The 19,063-nt window shown below is 43.6% G+C and overlaps 3 protein-coding genes across 4 annotated transcripts; 2 read left to right on the top strand and 1 right to left on the bottom strand.

Moving 5' to 3' along the window:
- Window positions 1-2,331: 2,331 nt before the first annotated feature.
- Window positions 2,332-5,263, top strand: LOC124653125 (pentatricopeptide repeat-containing protein At1g71460, chloroplastic-like). 2 transcript variants are annotated; one of them, XM_047192184.1, is made up of 2 exons: window positions 2,332-4,385; window positions 5,154-5,263. In XM_047192184.1, the coding sequence occupies exons 1-2, from the start codon at window positions 2,381-2,383 to the stop codon at window positions 5,162-5,164; spliced, it is 2,016 nt and encodes a 671-aa protein (XP_047048140.1). In that variant the 5' UTR covers window positions 2,332-2,380; the 3' UTR covers window positions 5,165-5,263. The 2 variants fall into 2 exon arrangements, with proteins under 2 accessions (XP_047048140.1, XP_047048139.1); XM_047192183.1 differs by having other exon boundaries at window positions 5,159-5,262.
- Window positions 5,264-5,302: 39 nt separating this feature from the next.
- Window positions 5,303-8,790, top strand: LOC124653126 (probable serine/threonine-protein kinase At1g54610). The gene is made up of 9 exons (XM_047192185.1): window positions 5,303-5,410; window positions 5,841-6,224; window positions 6,318-6,602; window positions 6,679-6,996; window positions 7,103-7,330; window positions 7,626-7,726; window positions 7,830-7,932; window positions 8,191-8,529; window positions 8,614-8,790. The coding sequence occupies exons 1-9, from the start codon at window positions 5,360-5,362 to the stop codon at window positions 8,773-8,775; spliced, it is 1,971 nt and encodes a 656-aa protein (XP_047048141.1). The 5' UTR covers window positions 5,303-5,359; the 3' UTR covers window positions 8,776-8,790.
- Window positions 8,791-11,007: 2,217 nt separating this feature from the next.
- On the bottom strand, window positions 11,008-16,754 carry LOC124653127. Its single transcript, XM_047192186.1, has 2 exons — window positions 16,538-16,754; window positions 11,008-11,490 (listed from the first exon to the last, which is right to left on the bottom strand). The coding sequence occupies exons 1-2, from the start codon at window positions 16,736-16,738 to the stop codon at window positions 11,281-11,283; spliced, it is 411 nt and encodes a 136-aa protein (XP_047048142.1). The 5' UTR covers window positions 16,739-16,754; the 3' UTR covers window positions 11,008-11,280.
- Between the last annotated feature and the right edge of the window lie 2,309 nt (window positions 16,755-19,063).

Raw genomic sequence — 19,063 nt, 5'->3', positions numbered from 1 at the left:
TGATTGATAGTGCGATTAATGTTAAAAGATAGGGGTTTACCGTACACGTGAATGTTAAAAGTAGGATCTGCTTCTATTACAATTTAACCCACCATGCAAAAACAGAACCTAGGGCACAAAACATGAAATGTTCAACAACTATCAAACTGTATATAGTATTTAGCGAAAATGGAATGTCGCTTCCAATGGTACAAAAATTTAAGCTGTAATTTGCTACAGCTATTCCGAAAAAGGCTCCTTTGCAACCTTTGGCTTCAAGAAATACTGCGGGATAACACGATTACAAAATAAATATGGATCTCATTTAAAATATTATTACACTTCAGATAGTTAATAAGAGAGCAATTGACCATGAAATTTCCAATCATTTCAAACGCAGTGGCCAAAATATACTGAAGTCGGAGTGACACGTTCATGCTTCTAATGAAGATTTTCCTAATATCACACAGATATTTCACCAAGCTGCTAAAATATCTTATCAAGCTCATTGTAAAGTATTTCAGCAAGTTTTACTTGATAGTAGTGGAAGACGAAACAAAATACATGATCATTCGTGAAATGGCTTCCATACTTGATACAGAAGTTAGAACACAGCGGATCATTTTGATATAGGTCAATAAGCTGTTCTGAAGAATCATAAGCTCACTTTTCAGAAGAATCAACTGCCACTTTCAACTTGGTACAAAACACATTTTTTGCACTGTTCCACTATTCCCATTGACATGAAAAAGGGAATATTACGAAAAAGCTAGGGAATCTAATAATTTGCATAACCTGCTTGAATCTTTTTTTGGATAACCACTGACTAATTACCACAGTCTAGCTTATGGGAAAAAAGGCAATCTAGCTCCTCAAAATTCTTGATACTTATCCCACCCGCAAATCTTTAGTACGACAAAAGAACCTGACCCAAAGTAATGTTCATGCAAAATTGCATCAGTTAGTCAAGCCAGAAATACCGTGTTTAATTATCCAGACAAAAAATAGCAGTTTGCAATAATACACAGTCCCCAATGGCTTGGAAGCCTAACTAAATGGACCCTACGATTTTTTTTATAAGAGAAGTATAGGTGTAAGTGGGTATGGACAACTGAAAGTAGTGAAAAGGCAGTTCTTATTCTTCTCTCAAAACTATCAAGAAAACAAAATAGGAACATACTTGAAGCCCAATCAGTTTATGCTTAGGTGAATTACCCTCCTTTGAGGGTCCATATCCACTTCCAGATTTTTTCTTTTTGAAGGTAAACACTATACGAATTGCCTACTGCAGCACCTGATACTACATGCTATTTATGTAATAACTTCCATATGAAAAGGGCAGCCAACATATTTTAATGTTACTGTATATACAGTGAAATCGGAGGGAAAATATTTCCAGCATCTCCAGGCAAACGGATATTGAAAAAACAAATGATATTTTGTCTCAATTTTGAGTTCGTTGCACAAGCCACATCTATTATCTTCCAAAAAGTAACTATGTGCTACAACATGGCTCTTGTAAGGTTTTCCCGTATGCATGGTTGGGTCCAGGAAAGTAAGTATATCCTGAGAGCGCATGATACCATGTATAAACAGTTAGTCGAGTACTTATTTAATTTTTATAACGTACAAGAATTCTACAACTGCTCGCGTCCTACTGAGATCAATCATGTATAACGTTCTTCAAAGCAATGTAGTTGTATTATGACAATGATATCATGTTATTCTGTTCTGTATTATCATGCTATAGCACATTATAATATTCCTGATTTGATTTGAATTTGAATTTTCATATTGAGCTCAAATTATATATGTGCATTGAAAAATGAAATTTGAAAACCCGTGGCAACGCACGGGCATTTCTACTAGTATAAATAGAGCAGTGGTTATGTGCGGCGGATTATGCTGGGCCTAGAAATAACACGTTTTGGCCCGTTTGTGACACCAGGCGATCACCTATTGCAATTTAATAGTAAAGATATATATAATCTATCTATGTTGCACCACTTGAGAGTTCAAAGCTTTCGTTCGACGAGGGTATTGCCGTAGATCGTTCGACGAGGGTATTGCCGTAGATCGGGAAGACGAGGGTATTGTCGTAGATCGGAGGCCATTGTCGCCGACAAGTTGGGGCCACGCGCGCTTTCGTTTCGTCCGGACTCCCCGAGCGCTCCCCGGAGGGCCGAGGATGGCGTGGGATCGCCGGATGAATTTAGGCCCAAATCCGGACGAAAACGAGAAACCGGGGGCACGACTGAGCCGAATTACGCCGTCCGGATGGAAAAAACGCTCGCCGGGGGCTTGTTCGGGGGGACGAGTGGAGATGGTCTTAATTGAACGCCCTTCGTTTTATCCAATCCCTATACGTGGTCCGTCTTCCCTCCAAAAACCCAAGCTCGCCATGGCCATGGCCATGGCCTCTACCTCCTCCTCTCTCGCCAGCCTGAACTACCCCCATTTTGTACCCACCAAGCTCGTCCCCCATTCCAAACCCTTCAAGCTTCCCATACCAGCGAGAGCTGACGCCGCCGCGGCCACCCCCGGCACGACCCAGGCGGAGCTCCGGCCGGACTCAAAGAACGCGCCCGCGCTCTCCGCGGAGATATGCCGTCTCGTGCGTGCGGGACGATTCCGCTCCGCGCTCTCTCTCCTTGACCATCTATCCCACCGCGGCGTCCCCGCGAGCCCCTCCGCCTTCACCGCTCTCCTGTCCGCATGCCGCTCCCTGGCCCACGCCCGCCAGATCCACGCGCACCTCCGTGTCCACGGCCTTGACTCCAACGAATTTCTTCTGGCCAGGCTCATCGAGCTCTACCTTACGGTCGGTGCCGCCGACGACGCCCGCAAGGTGCTCGACGGTTTGCCTCGGGCCAGTGCCTTCTCCTGGAACGCATTACTCCACGGGCATGTTCGCCGTGGCCGAGGGGAGGCAGGGAATGCTGTTGCAGGCGAGTTTGCAAACATGCGCGCTGCTGGGGCCAACGCCAACGAGTACACATACGGGTGCATCCTCAAGTCCATCTCTGGGAGTGCCAGGCCATCGATGGCTATGGCTACTGCCACACACGCAATGCTGGTCAAGAACGCATTTGCAGGTGCGCCAGGTATGCTGATGACTGGTCTCATGGATGTGTACTTCCGGTGCGGGAAGGTGAAGCTGGCAATGATGGTCTTTGAGGAAATGCCAGAGAGGGATGTGGTGGCATGGGGCGCAGCGATTTCTGGGTTCGCACACAAGGGGATGAAGAGGGAGGCGTTGGAGCATTTCCGGTGGATGGTGGACAACGGGATCAAGGTGAACTCAGTGGTGCTCACCTCGATCGTGCCAGTTATTGGCGATTTACGTGCGCGCAACTTGGGTAGGGAGATTCATGGCTTGGTGCTCAAGAAGTTTCCAGACCGTAAAGATGTAGCAAAGATCCATGCAGGGCTGGTAGACATGTACTGCAAGTGTGGCGATTTGGCCTCTGGGAGGCGAGTATTCTATAGCACCAAGAAGAGGAATGCTGTCTCATGGACAGCCTTAATGTCTGGGTATGCATCCAATGGGAGGCCAGATCAGGCTCTGAGGTGCATTGTTTGGATGCAGCAAGAAGGAATCAGGCCAGATCTTGTTGCGGTGGGTACTGTCCTCCCAGTATGCACAAAGTTGCGGGCATTGAGCGAGGGGAAAGAAATCCATGCATATGCTCTGAGGAGGTGGTTCCTGCCAAATGTCCCATTATGCACTTCCCTGATCACCATGTATGGTGCATGCTGTCATTTGGATTACTCTCGCAGGGTGTTTCATGTTATGGACAAGAAAACTGTACGGGCTTGGACTGCATTGGTTGATGCTTACCTAAAGAATGGAGACCCTTCAACTGCTATTGAAGTGTTTAGATCAATGTTGCTGTCCAACCGTCGGCCTGATGCTGTTGCCATCACCAGGATGTTGAGTGCCTACTCTGATATTGGGGCATTGCAACCTGGCAAGGAAGTTCATGGTCAGGTGTTGAAGTTACGGATGGAACCTCTCCCGTTAGTTGCTGCGGAACTTATAAACATGTATGGCAGGTGTGGGGATCTCAAGGGAGCACAGAGGGTGTTCAATCGCATAGAGTCCAAGGGATCCCTGACTTGCACTGCAATAATAGAAGCTTATGCAATCAACCAGCGACACAAGGAGGCACTCGATCTCTTTGCATGGATGCTGTCAAACAAATTTGTCCCAAATAATGTCACCTTCAATGTGGTTCTGAGAATCTGTGATGCAGCAGGATTGCATGATGAAGCTCTTGAAATTTTTGACTCCATGGTGCAAGAGTACAACCTGGAAGCATCTGAAGAGAATTATGACTGCATCATCCGCCTTCTTACGGGTGCTGGCAGGACTTCTGAAGCTCAGCGGTTTGCTGATCTGAAAGGTGCTCTGTTTAGTTTACCAGATCCGATTTAGGACTTTGAAGAGCAGTAATTTTGTACATGTGATTTTCTTCCTACCTTCAAATATTTATTGCAAAATTTGTCAAAACCATACTGGTAAGGATTAGTAGCTTAGAACTCGGAGACAAGGAACATTGTTTGTTACCAACTAGTAATGCTATAATTGCTTGGTCAATAATTCAGTATTGATTTCAACTGCAGCACATCAAGTTTTGAATACTAAATAATATTATTGCCTTTATTTCCTCAACAACATGACTTCAGCATGAGAAACTTGGGTTTATGGCTCACTTGTTTGTTTCAGTTTGTTTTTTTTGTCAGGACTCATGCATGAGTCTCACACATTAAAAGTGTAAATTTTGTTGCACTGCTAAATAAGCCATAATAATTAGGGTTAGCAACTTAGATTTTTTTCTAGCAATACAGTGTTATTGTAGAAATGTTTAGCTAGTAATCTAATTTTCTAAATTTTCTTTACCTTTTATATTGACATAGTAATTCAGCAGCTAACAGTGATTTGGCAAGTCCTATCCGCAAAAGGAGTAGTATAAAAAAATACTAAGAAACATAACTGTTGACTATTTTTAGAGCAGAATATAGCTGATAACTATTTTTAGCTCTCGAAAATCCCTCCTATCCATTGCTTCGTTGTCTGTAACTTCTAATGGTTTGTTACTATTAAAAAACTTCTAATGGTTTGCAGCATTTCCTTTTGAGATTTTTTTTCATTTTTTTCCTTGTTGTGTTAGGAAAGAAATAAAGGAGGAATTTCAGATAAAACTTCATTGATGTGATATCTGTATCTTCTACCCTGGTCTTCTGGATTCAATTTCATTTTGTATTGCTGCTTCTCACCGCTCCTCCCTGTCCAAGGACTAATGGGGAGTAGGCGCCATGATGTTTTCTTGCAAGGAGAAAACAGACTGATACCAGGTTCTTGGTTCTTGTTATTGGCATGTGCCTTCACACCAAGCTGGAATTTTCAGAGTTCAGCTGCCTTTTAAAGGTGAGAAGTATGTCATTTTTGTGTTCCATTACCTACTTATCTGGATTTGACATAATTTTTTGAGTTACAAATCATGGGCGATTTTTCCATATTGGTTGGTATCATATAATTATACGAAAGGATTTATTTTTACCGTTTCCAGCCTTAATTGGTGTTACCTTGAGGTTCACTTTAACATTGTTTTCAAGGATTCAGTAACTCTCAAATTTTATTTGGATTTACGCCACTTCATTTCTTCAAACATGGATTGCTTTATTATGTAAGAAATAAACATGTTTGGTTAAGAAATAAACATTTCTTCAAACATTGTTTTCTAAGAATACCATGCAAGTGGAAAACCTCATATGATGTTGTCATTGTTTGGTTAAGAATATGATCAGCTTTGGCAAGACTGAGAATTCAGGCAATGGTCATTTCTTGTAATGTGCAGATATTGGCTAGAAAGGCTGCACAGATTGGTCTCAATCTGATTCACTGGTTCAAGAAGGCATCACATGTACTTATGGGCTGCCTTTGCTCCAAAGGCACCAAAGATCATGCTGATGCCACTTCCGAAAAGACAGAAGCGTCAAGAAAAGATGACTCTAAGACTGCATCAGGTACAAACGATGGTAGCAAAGTCATGCCAGATGTTGAAGAGAAGGTGGTTGTAGGTTTTGATGCTAGGATAAGCAGTAGTAACATTGCAGATTTGAAAGGGATCTCAGGTGAGCATGTTGTTGCTGGGTGGCCAGCTTGGCTTACAAATGTTGCACCTAAAGCAGTAGAAGGCTGGTTGCCGCGCCGGGCCGATTCATTTGAGAAATTAGACAAGGTGAAGAACTGATTTAATGGTGTGGATTATGTGTTTTAGAATTTTTCTGACTTAAATTACTTGAATAATTGAATGGTTTCTTTTGAGTTGTAGATTGGACAAGGAACTTACAGTATTGTGTATAAAGCTCGAGATCTTGAAACAGGGAAGATTGTTGCACTCAAAAAGGTGAGGTTCATCAACATGGATCCTGAAAGTGTTCGCTTTATGGCTAGAGAAATCCATATTCTTCGGAGACTGGATCATCCAAATATCATAAAGCTTGAAGGAATTGTAACATCCCGTGTATCACAAACCCTGTATCTTGTTTTTGAATACATGGAACATGACCTTTCTGGTCTTATTGCAAGTCCAGGCCTGAAACTCACCGAGCCACAGGTGGTTATCGTCCCACTCTTGCATTGAATAGTTATAAGAAACTTATATGACTAAAACAATTAAACATGATTATCAGATAAAATGCTTCGTTCAACAGCTGCTTCATGGCCTTGGTCACTGCCACAAAAATGGAGTTCTGCATCGAGACATCAAAGGCTCGAACCTCTTGATTGACAGCAACGGAGTACTGAAGATTGCAGATTTTGGCCTGGCAATATCGTATGACCCCGACAACCCGCAACCACTAACTAGCCGAGTTGTGACATTGTGGTACAGACCACCAGAGCTTTTACTTGGTGCCACAGAGTATGGTGTTGCTGTAGATATGTGGAGCACAGGGTGTATTGTGGCAGAACTCTTTTCTGGCAAACCAATCATGCCAGGAAGAACCGAGGTATCTCTTATTTTACCTCTGGAGATCCAGAATAAACCATGTCAGTTAACTTTCATATTTTTAGCTGGTTGAGGTCTCCAGTCTTTTTGTGGTAATGGTGTCCTAGGTGGAGCAAATTCACAAGATCTTTAAACTTTGTGGGTCGCCAATGGATGACTATTGCAAGAAATCAAAGGTGCCAGAAACAGCAATGTTCAAGCCTCAGCAGCAATATAGGCGGTGTGTTGCTGAGACTTTCAAAGTTTTTCCTCCTTCCGCTGTAGTTCTCATAGACTCCTTGCTTTCATTAGAACCAGAAGTTCGTGGAACAGCTTCCTCAGCTCTTCAGAGTGATGTAAGTTTCATATTTTTTTGTGAAAGTTTCATATGCTATCATAAGAATCATTTTTTACTTCTCTGGAAGTTTAACATATTAGTATTACCATTATAGTTAAAATTACATTTTTGTTAGTATATTGCGGAATCAAACTAGGCCAGATTACATTCTCAAGGGGAAATAAATCAGTGGTGACCTTAATTGCCACTGCTTTTTTGAACTCTCCTTGTGTGACTGTGTGCACCCATAGTATTTTGCTTGTGTGGATATTTCTGGATCTGTAGCACTTATCCATGTTTCAAATATCTTTCAGTTTCTTACAACAGAGCCGTTTGCCTGCGACCCTTCAGACCTACCAAAACTTCCAGCAAGCAAAGAATATGATGTTAGACTCAGGCAAGAGGAAGCTAAGAGGTACACTTGCCAACACCACCATTTCTTGTTCCATCCAGATTCGCTGTGCACCTTGTTGGGCAGTTAAATGAAATACCAGCACTCTGCGTTCATGTTCTTGCAGGCAAAGAAAGACAGCTTTAGGTGGACGTGGAACTGAATCTTTCAAACCAGGAAATGAGAATCATGTAACCAGTCGTGCTGTAAATTGTGCTGCCGAGTCAAAGGTGGGTATGATTGCGATTCAGGACTGTTGCTCAAGTTTCCAAATTAAAAGAAATCAAATCATTTGTCTGTTCTGTTGGTTCTAATTCTGTACTGCTGTCAGATTTTATGCTTCCTAAAACATCGGCACATTCATTAAAAAAATTAGCCCCAAAATGGCGGCTTTGTCATTTCCCTTGAAGCACATTACTTTATCTCCTAAAGGCAAGCACCTTAAGAAGTACATTTCACCAACTGTGCATATCCTTGTGACCCAGCAGGAAAACGCACATACCAGTTCAAAGAGCAACAGTATGAAGTTCAACCCAGAGGACAGTGTGCCTGGGTTCCGGGTGGAGCCACGTCCGTTGCCAACCACGGTGCAGGTTCCTGAATTTGGCTCAACACGGAACATGGGAGATTACAACGATGGCACGACGGTGCCTGGTCGTGCCTGCAGTTCTGTACATGTCGCAAATACATCTACCTCAAGGGAAAAGGCATCATCACATTCACATATACCACAGTTTGGTGCGACAGACCTCACGAATGCAGCTGAGGTTACCAATCAGAATCAGCCACCTGATATACCTACATCATCTCACAAGAACCCCCCAGAGGTAAAGGACACCATTAGTAGGGAAGTATCGAATATTTTTCTTTCATCTCACGTGGCTCGTGCCGTTGCCTTTCTGTGTGGCCAGAACCATGGAAGGAAGTTCAGAAGGATCCACCACTCAGGGCCATTGGTGCCGCCAGGAGGGAACATCGAGGACATGCTCAAGGAGCACGAGAGGCACATCCAAGAGGCGGTGCGAAAGGCACGCCTCAGGCAAGGTGCAGGTAGCCAGGTAAACATGGAGTAGCTGAAAGGTCCTTAGGGAGCTCTACACGGACCGGATTTCAGAGGTGCCAACACCACATTCTTATGCAAAGCTGCCGTTTCCAGTTGCTGCAGTCCCTGTGTAGAGTTTTAGCATGTAATAGTGTGTTCTAAGATAGGATACTCAGTTGTTTGACGGCAGAGCATGGCTGAATTTATAGATCTCTGTTTGCACCTTTTCCTTGTATCCCTAGGCTTATAGGTCTTCCGTGTATCCCTAGGTTTCAAAACACATATCATTAGAAAGTTTAGATGTTCTACTTTCTAGGGAGCGCAGGCCCTATAAATCGGGACCGAGTGAGTACAAACAATTTAGAATGAGGGATTGAAGTAATCAATGTCAGTTTAGAATTGTGCAGTTCTGGGACGACTTTCTACCTTAATTATCATACATGCGCCTTGTCTGAAAAGATCATGGACAGCTTTACTGCAACGACGCTCCAGAGCATTGTGCCGCAATCATTTACAATCACATTACAACACTTCCCCGCTGGCTGTCTGGGTAATCAAGGCGGAGAAGATGGAGATCTTGGGCGGCTCAGGTCCAAATTCGAAACCAAATCCTGAACACAGTCTCAGCCTCTCAGGCAAGTGGTGCTCAAGGCCTCAAACGCTATGAGGGAAAGCCGCGGGAACTCAATTTCTCAAAGTTCTTCCTTTTCAACGCTAAGGAGCTCGAGCTGATGGAATTCGGTGTCCATGACCGTTGTTCCACCGAGAAGTGGCATAGACGCCTGCCACCTGCGGTTGGATAGCAGAGCTTCTCCAGCTGCTCAATTTTATTTTAGGTCAGGCATCACCTGTGATGATTTTGCGTGCCATGATTTTCTCTCCATTCCTAACTCCCCTTGGGTGGATCTTGGTGTGCATATTTGTTACCCAACGATAAATAGGCAGCGAGCCCTCAAGTTAGTCAACGAGTGCTTTTTTTTTATGAGAGCAACCACATATTTCATTAATCGAAAACCAAGTTACATGAAACAACACATGTGGAAACTAAAAGACAAACCGGGATAAAATGATTATCCTGAATTTGCAGATAAAATCCTAAAAGATCAAGAAATACAAAACGATCTCTAGGGTTTTCTGCAAGCACCGTAGCCAGCGGCCGCCGTTCAATTCCAACGCCGCCGAGACGAACGCAAGAAGAGACGCCGAGCCTCCACCTTTGCAAGATCCGCTTTGTGAGTCGATGAACAGCCTGCTGCAAGCAACGAGGCACATGTCGCTGTGGCACGTCGACCGGGGGACGTCCCCGTGCTGTCTTGGACCAAGATACGCGGTCTCCCATCGACGAAGTCGGAGAAGAACAGCATATCCACCACCTCCGGACCAACATCTTCGCTCCAGAAGAACCACCTCACCCCAGGCCCCAGCGTCGTCGTGGACAATGACAAACGCCAGTGACACGTCGAGAAACAGATCTCGCCAGATCTGAAGAACGGCGAGAAAACCAAGCTACCGACCTGAAAGATCGACAAGCACACATTGCCAACAACTCCGAGACACCGCCGTGAAGGTCGCCGACGGTGTGGAAGTGGAGTTGAGGCAGATTTATTTGCCCGGGCGCCGCTCCCACCACCCAACGACGCACCATAGCAGACAAGCCCTAACTACAAAACAGAGGAGAAATGAGATCCCCTCCCCCTCCTGCCGCTGGAGCGGCAAACGGAGGAAAAGAGGCCTTGGAGCGGCAAACGGAGGAAAAGAGGCCTAGAGCTCACACCGGTGGAGATGGGATCTGGTGCCCGCCGCCTGGGAGAAAGGAGCAGGGGCAAAACGTTTCGTACCTCCCTGAGGAACGCAAGGCTTAGTCAACGAGTGCTTATGCAGATGCGCTGCCCTCTACTAGCTCCTTTCTCAAACATTCGCTATGGAAACCAGCCTTCAGGTTGCTATGCGCCAAGGTTTGAGCTCCATTCATGACTGAGAATTGCGAAAAGCACGATTGCAGAAGCAAAAGAAGCTTGGTTGCTAATGCGCATGCGATTCCTGGCTCCTTTCTATACGCAAACTCCTGACTGAACCGAAGTCCAAACTTCAAATCCTTTCTATATGTAAATTCCTGACTGAACCTAAGTCCAAACTTCAAAAGGAACAAGGCCAGCATCCTATTCTATATTCCTTCCTCGTCGTCAGACAACTCCAATAAAGCATGACTGAAGTCCATATAAAACGTGTCAAAGAGCAAAGCCTATTTTTTAGAGCATATAACTGTCATCGATTGACCAGCATTACTTACGAATTGAATTTGATATCCGTGTTATTTGAATAGCAAGAATCTGGAAAGGCAGATGAAACATACTTTCTTGCTCCTGCATCATTCTTGCTATAAGGGCATCTAAGGAACTAATCAAAAGTTGCCAAAGATAAGACTTGAAAAGGAGTTTACTTGTCCCGCTAATGCTACTTCCACTATCTCATAAAGAGGAAATATGATCCATAAACCTCCCTTCATAAAGTTTTTAGAGCTACAGCTCATTTATGTTCACTTAGCCTTGCCCTTCTCCTGGGTAGCTTGCTGGTCCTTTGCATTCTCCTGGGCAGGTTGCTGCTGGACAGGCTGAATTCGTTCATAGCGTTTCCTTGTCAGTGTCTCCCCTTTAAGAGCAGCGACGTATCTGTCATTTGTGTCCTCTTTCCTTTGTATCTCACCGAGAAACTCTGCCAGCCTCTCCCTGTTCACTTGTCCCATCATCTGTTGTTCAATGGTTCCATAAGTTAGTGGAAATGAAATAAACAAAACTTCAGGAGAAGCACTAACAGACCACAACAAAATGTGCATGACAGATGCACCTGGAAGCTGGAAAGATAGAAAGATACAGAGGAAAGAATTGGATATATGGTCTGTCAGGAAGTAAAAATAAAGTTAAAACCTTTAGCTGTGCAAATAGATGTCAAGCACTTTGTTGGGAGTGAAGAGTTACATATGCTGAACTGATAACTAGACAATGGTTGGCAACATCCACCTAATATAAATTCTTTGCACAACAATTTCTTACAGCTGCTTTGGAAAAATGCAGCAAACATTCAACCATGGTATGGACTGGACAAGGAACATATTAAATGGCAACAAATTGTTAGGGTATCAAACTTCGTCAAAGTTCATCCACCTGGATATTCTAGGAGTATTACTTATTTAAGCTGCACACCCTTTTCCCACAAAGGTACTCTAGAAGCATATTTTGATAGTATCTACATGCACAACCATCTCTTACAGATTGTTTGCAGGGACCAAAAATTCAAAGTACTCAATCAAACACAACAATAATACAGGCCGCACACGGCATTTCCAGACAGAGTAATGGCAGCATATGGCATCAAACCAACAACCCCTAAGAAACTCTTTATATCTCGAAATTGTTTGTACCATAGCGACTGTCTATGTATTTCCAATATGAACTTCTCATTTTCCCTGTTTTATGTAAGATAGTGCATCTCCGTTTGAAGTAATGGGAATGTGGACAACCAGGTTCGGGTAGCCATCATAAAAAAATCAATAAGTGGATAAAAGATTGTAGCTAAGTAATGGGAATGGGGATGACCTGGTCCAAATAGCCACCACCAATTTGTTTTTCAACACTTGGGACACAAATTCATAGCTATCACCAGATAAACATGTATAGTGTAAATTTAGATGGTAAAGAAGGCAATTGTCAATCACATCAGGTATTATATGGTCCACACGTCAATATTGGTCTGTACTGTCCAAATAAACATTCATGAATGATATTTTCCAAATAAGAAATGAGCTTCTTTGCCCCTTCACTCACTTCTGAATGAAGGTCACATGATGATATGTATGATTATGCACATTTCGACTAACTAAAAGCGAGTATTAGAAACCACCATTGACATACACAAAAAAATATTTATTCATAGGTGAAAGACATGCACAAGTCTTGCCTATACCACAATAGTTTCCACACAAGATTATGCTGCTACTTCACAAGAGGCAAATGATTTCTCAATGCAAATCTTGCCACCCTTAACAAGTTGCACCATGAAACTGCTATTGCACGGATAAACAGTTTGAATAAGGCTTCCTTCCCTTTCTTCAGCTCATCAACTTGGGAAACTTTCACATCGAATTTGAACTTTCAATTCCACATCAGAACACTTCCCACTTAAATCCCCTACTTGCAACTCAATTCCTTTTCTTCCAATGTCATGTTGCTCAAACAGTGAAGTAAGTAAGAACCGAAAAACTTCAACTCACTCAAATATGCACACCGACTTCAACTTGATTCACGAAAAATCACTAGTGACAGCACAATGCGGAGAGGTATATCACATTGGCACAAGTGCACAACAAGGCAGCACTTGAGAAAAGGTACTCAGATCGTGCTCCAGCATCAACACTGGCAAAAGGTATAAGAACGCACCCCATATGAAGGGGGAGGACACGAATGGAGAGAAAGACTTACGGGAATAATGTACTCAGTTTGCTATTAGACAGCCCAAAACGAGCAGATGAGATCACAAGGCTGCTGAATCAAAGGCATCACATGTGCACAAGTGCGCCATCGAGCATGCTAAACCCGTAAGTGCTAAGCAGTTTTAGCAAGGTGCAGAGCGACCTGCTAATTCCTGGACGCAGCGGCAGCTTTCTTTTGCTACTCCCGACGCTTGGCAACGAGGGCCATCACTGAGGCTGCCTAATTCACTGTTCTTCCCGGCTAGAGGAAAAAAGGGCCCTTGATGGTTCCGACGATGAATTGGAGACAACTTAAGATGAGATTGACACTAGGGGTTTGATACAGAAAACAAATTCTATTAAGATTTGTTTGCAATGATCAAGTCGATTCTGTAGGGAGGTGGTTTGGGTAGAATTGGATAGAAAGAAAGGAACCAGAACCATGGTCCTTTTTTTTCTTTTGGAATTGCTACCAGGAGAAGGGGTACAGCGTTTGGTCTGTTTTGTTGATTAATCTTGAGGGGGAAGATAGTGTAGCTGTTTTTCTTAAATCGAATCCACATATTGAAAACTGAGGTGGCCTTTAGTGGTGGAGGAGGAAGATATGATGTGGGATGAAAGGACATGCGTCAAAATCACCATCACCACTAACTCCCCTTCGATAGTAAGGAGATAAGAGGTCTTTCACATATTGTTAACTACCAATACTGAAGCAGGTTTGTCCTAGGACCATATATTCTACTAAAGAATACTGGTCAACTGTGTAACTAGAACTCAAGTAGTGGACATGTTTCTTGAAGGCATTCCAGTCTATCTGTACATAAAAAAACTGCAATCCACTAGAGTGTATATCCAAAATCATGTATAGCAAAGCATGCCACAGAGCAAGGTCTAGAAAACTACTCCCTCCATTCCCATTTATAAGGCACATGCAGAAAACTACTCCCTACATTCCCATTTATAAGGCACATGCAAGATTTTCATTTGACCAAAAAATGGTATAAGTAAATAAAAGATTATCTGATGAAAAGTTCATATCATTAGAAAGTGTTTTTCAATACGAATCTAAATGAGATATTATTGCTCAACTTTTTGGTCAAAGGTTCGTCACAAAAAGCTCGTGCGCCTTACAAATAGGAGGGAGTAACACAACAGATGCATACAAATTAGGTTGTAATATAACGATGTACTTAAATTACTTGTACCTAGGGGTGCATGTTCGGTTAATTCAACAGATGCATACAAGTTAGGTTGTAATATAACGATGTACTTAAATTACATGTACCTAGGGGTGCATGTTTGGTTAATTTGGTAAATGCGGTTATTTGATAAATACGGTTTCAGTACTTCAGAAAACATGCTATGAATTGAGAACAGGGTTAGGTTTTGGTAAATGCCAAACTACTTCAGTACGGTTCCGGTAATTACTATATTAACCAAAGTTGACATGAATTTTAGAACGACACGATAACTGCACATCATACTATCACACATTGCAACCTTTGTTGTCTAGAAATTCTCTAACTAGTAACTATCGAGTAAGAAGTGTTCTGGACCAAGAAAAAACAAGAGCAAAGTGTCCAGCACTCCATTAGGCATCTACATCAGTGAGGAGCCCAAGCACAACACAGCAATCAATACCACATCAGTGTCTGTGTAACGATCTAGTCCTCAAATTTTCCATGCATGTATATTGTGTATGAAGATTAATTAGAATACATGGCAAGCACAAGTCCACGTACAACATAGTTCTTTACACATTAGGTGCATATGAGTTGGACCGTCATGCTCAGACATTAACACAACCTTGCATGAAAGTTCATGTCCAGAGAGACTGGTCGTACTAGTAGGTTGCTATGTTTCTTTTGTTTCAGGGGATAATAGTACTGCTACGCAGTAGACACAGTACCGTGAGACTGAAACCAGAAGGCCCATTACGGGCAGCCCACACCAGAAGGGATCAGGAAGTCCAGGACAAATGGGGCCTATCTGGTTAGTTCGGTAGAAACCAATCTGTGTCAGTTTTGTACTGATATAACCGAAGCTTCAGCCGTTACGAACTTATGAACCACACTGTTAACCATATACCAGACTATCTAACGTATTCAGTTTGGTTCCTCGGTAATCAAGGATGAATTTTACACGTAATTCCTAATGTGTAGCAACAGAATAAACCATCATTAGAACAACCTAAAATTGTAATACTAGCCATATCTCAAAGATTTGCAATTAGTATGTTATATTGTTCTTCTGGTTGCATCTTCACCGCAATTGAACAATGTATTATGCATAAAAGAAACTCACACGCCATGTTCCATCCAAAGCATATAGTGTTCTTCTGCTAAGCTTGGCTGCACTCAAAGCTTGCACAGGCTACAATCCTGAGCTAGCTCCGCCACTGGCACTAGATATGGGTACAGCACAAAAATACAAAACAAGAATACCATTACTGTGGAACAGACCATGCTAATTTCTCTAATCTTTAACACCCACCTTTCTCTCACGACAAGTGTCGCATGTATCCCCATTCTATTGACATTTTACTTGTTTTGACATATTTTGGCTGAATATCACTTAACATGTCCATTAGTTACAACTTCACAGGATCATTGGTAATGTTTCAGCAAGTAACTACAGCTTTCTTTTGTTTGAACTATGCATCAAATGATCTGAAGAAGGTACACAGCACAATGGTTGTTGAAACCCTGTTAGCCAGAGATACCCAACCAGGCCTAGGTATCTTGTGCCAAGCCTTAGTTACTACTTACTTCTAGAAATTGGGCAATCAGTGAGGTGTGCACAAGTCTGCTCACTCCAAGCCGACGCAGGTAGATGTGCCCTGGCCTAGCGCACGCTTGGGATGGCACAATCGCATGATTTTGCTCGTCAGGTGGGCAGTTAGACTTCATGTTCAATGAGTAAAAGGAAAGAACCAACCCAGAAAAGCTGGAATGCTTACGCAGCCCAACACCAAGTGTTCTTGGTGTTATAATCGCGTGAGTTTTAGATATATGGCTGACAATAATCGCCCAGAACGAATCCTGCCAATCGTCATGCCTCTCAAGACGAGCTCTCCAGTTCTTATCCATGACATCGAATCTTGGAATGTGGACAAACAGAAAATCTAAAGAAGATAGATCGCTAGCGCGTACATTCGAAATGCTTGCTACGATGTGTCGATGTGGCAATAAGAACATATACACGACAGAGCAGAACCGTGCCTCACCGATGGGAGTCGTGGAGTTCTCCGTCCGATCACAAGAAATCAGAGCATGCTTCTGCTAATCGAGACGCGGGGGTGGGGAAGGGGGGTTGCGAATTCACGCACCGTGGTCTCCGGGCGGGCGTTGGAGCGGAGGTGGGCCTCGAGCTTGTCGTTGCGGGAGCTGGTGAGCTGCATCACGCCGTAGCCCACCACGCCAGGGACGACGCCGCAGAGCGCCGCGAAGGTGAAGAAGAAGGGCTTCGAATCCCGCGTCCGCCCCACCAGCCACCGCCATGCCGAGCTCTTCTCCCACAGGATCGACATCTCTCGTCCCTCTCTCTCTCTCTCTCTCTCTCGCTCTCGCCGCCTTCTTCTGTCCACTTTCAGACTTCCCTAGGGTTACCTATTTTTAAGGGGATTTTACTTTTTGCTAGGAGTATCGGAAACTCATGCCAAACACAAAAAAAGGAGTATCGAAAACTCTTTAGTTCGGCTCCCGGATATATAAGTTGAAACTTTTATAAAAAGTTCTACATGTACATCCCCACAATATGTATATATTCGTCAAGTTTCATGAAAAAATAATAAATTATGTGGTCTAGGTGAAAACGAGAAAAATTATCGAAAAGCCTTATTTTTGGCACCTAACTTTGTCATTTTTACACACGCCCACAACAAGTTGATTTTCATGAAACGAATTTATGAGCGTGTAGCACATGAAGATGTACATGTGAATTTTTTGTTTCAATTTTTCTAATATTTTAAAATGTGTCTACAATGATGCATTTCAATGTAAAGGGAGCATGTGCTCTCATGTGCCAAAACATTATTCCCAGAGGAGTATGTTTTACAAAATAACTGTGACCGATCTAAAGGAATGGCTGAATGAACGACATTTGATGACTAATGTGCCGCGTGAACACTTTCATCGTGCCAACAATCGTATGAATCATTTTGCTGATGGGCTGGTGGGCGACTGGGTTTATTTATGTCTGCATCCCTACATCCAGTCCTTCGTTGGCCATGCGATCCAATGCTAAGTTGGCCTTCCGCTATTTCGGTCTGTTCCAAGCGGAACAAACAGTGAGCGATTGTTCTTACAAGCTGAAGCTGCCGGAGGAGTCCAAGCTACACCCCGTTTTCCATGTGTCGCAGCTGCGCAAAGGAGTTCCTCCATCGCTAGTGCGTCAAGAACTTCCTCAAGTGGGTGATTGCCAACCTCATCTTCAAGTACCGCAACAAGTGCTTAAGACTTGCCAAGTTCAGCGTCGCCACAAGTGTAACACCCCAAAAATCCAAAGCAATGAAGAAAGTCAATTTCCCTTATTCCAAAATTTTGAGCCAACAAAAACTTGGTTTGATTTAAATTTTGTGCATAGTGTTCATGCATGAATGTTTTGATGTTGCCATGATTATTGTTTAGAGTTGTGGGAAATACCTCTGAACCCAAAACAATAACTTTTGAGTCAAAAAAAGCAAAACAAATAAAATAAAAATAAAAATCAAGGCACATGTGATAATGGTCATTTTTGACTTTTTTAGTCTGATGCCTACTTTCAGCCCCTGTGGTTATTATTTTCTGAATCAAGCACCATAATCTTTTTGCCCAGATCACAAGTACACATGAAAGTGAGTAACTTGGTGTTGACCAACTTTGCTGAGTCACTCTCAAATGCTTATAATAAGCATCCAAAGTGGCAACCTTAAAACAGAATTAAGATCACCTCAAATTTGATTTTCATCAAACCAATCTCATTTTGCAAACCAATACCACCAAGAGATGTCAAATAATATTAAAGTCACTCCCATGAAATATTTTGGCAAAATTCAAAATAAAATCTCTTGCGGCCATTGGGTCGAACACCTTGTGTGCATGAATCAGATAAGTGCACACACCCTAAAATCCGTTGGGTTTAAGCCTAAACCATAGCTCCATTTGTCATCCTTAGTGCCCCCTTGAATCCTCTTAACAATGGCATGCCTTTGCACCACTGATCACTGGAGAATCATGACAATGCCATGCACATGCCACTCACCATGACCTCTTCCATGCCACTCTTCTCTCTTCTCTTCCCTGGCTCACCTCACCTTGTCCACTAGGCTTGCCTCGGCGACGATGAACACGCTAGTACACTTCCCCGGCCAAGGAGAGCCCCGCACCGCCCAGCCCAAGACGTGCCCACGTCACCCAGGCATGCCACGACCGGCATGGTCGCGACGCCAGCGTGCGCACGGGCGCCCACGGTGCCCCGTCGCCTCAGCCCTCGCCTCGCCATCAGCGCCCGCCCGCACCCTCACCTCACTCGCAGGAGCATGCCAGACATCGTCACCAGCTCTCCCGTGCCCTGTCGCCGTCGCGCTTGTCGACGACGTCCGCCACAGTACCGCCGGACGCGTCAAGCTCCCCATTGTAATTGACCACCGTTTCCTGTGCGAAGATGCTCGTGATGATCGCCATGACGCCCTGAACAGCACCCCATCCTCGCCCATGCCTCTCACCGCCCGTAGCACCACCTCACCGTCCGCCCCCGTGACCTCCCGCAGCTGCTCAATGAGCTTATAAAAGGAGCACGCCCCGGCCCTCTTTCTCCACACCATCTCACTCCACTCCTCTCACTGACCCTCCTCAAGCAATGCCCCATCCCAATT

The sequence above is a fragment of the Lolium rigidum genome, chromosome 5 (genome assembly GCF_022539505.1).
Source record: "Lolium rigidum isolate FL_2022 chromosome 5, APGP_CSIRO_Lrig_0.1, whole genome shotgun sequence".
NCBI lineage: Eukaryota > Viridiplantae > Streptophyta > Magnoliopsida > Poales > Poaceae > Lolium > Lolium rigidum.
This window is presented reverse-complemented; position numbering and strand designations above follow the sequence as displayed.

Coding starts and splice junctions, on each gene's coding strand:
- LOC124653125 (XM_047192183.1), top strand. CDS start 2,381: ATGGCCATGGCCATGGCCTCTACCTCCTCCTCTCTCGCCAGCCTGAAC. Junction 4,386..5,158: donor GCGGTTTGCTGATCTGAAAG/GTGCTCTGTTTA, acceptor GTGTTAGGAAAG/AAATAAAGGAGGAATTTCAG.
- LOC124653127 (XM_047192186.1), bottom strand. CDS start 16,738: ATGTCGATCCTGTGGGAGAAGAGCTCGGCATGGCGGTGGCTGGTGGGG. Junction 11,491..16,537: donor ACGCCCGCCCGGAGACCACG/GTGCGTGAATTC, acceptor ATTGAACAACAG/ATGATGGGACAAGTGAACAG.
- LOC124653126 (XM_047192185.1), top strand. CDS start 5,360: ATGTGCCTTCACACCAAGCTGGAATTTTCAGAGTTCAGCTGCCTTTTA. Junction 6,225..6,317: donor CATTTGAGAAATTAGACAAG/GTGAAGAACTGA, acceptor TTTGAGTTGTAG/ATTGGACAAGGAACTTACAG. Junction 8,530..8,613: donor CTCACAAGAACCCCCCAGAG/GTAAAGGACACC, acceptor CTGTGTGGCCAG/AACCATGGAAGGAAGTTCAG.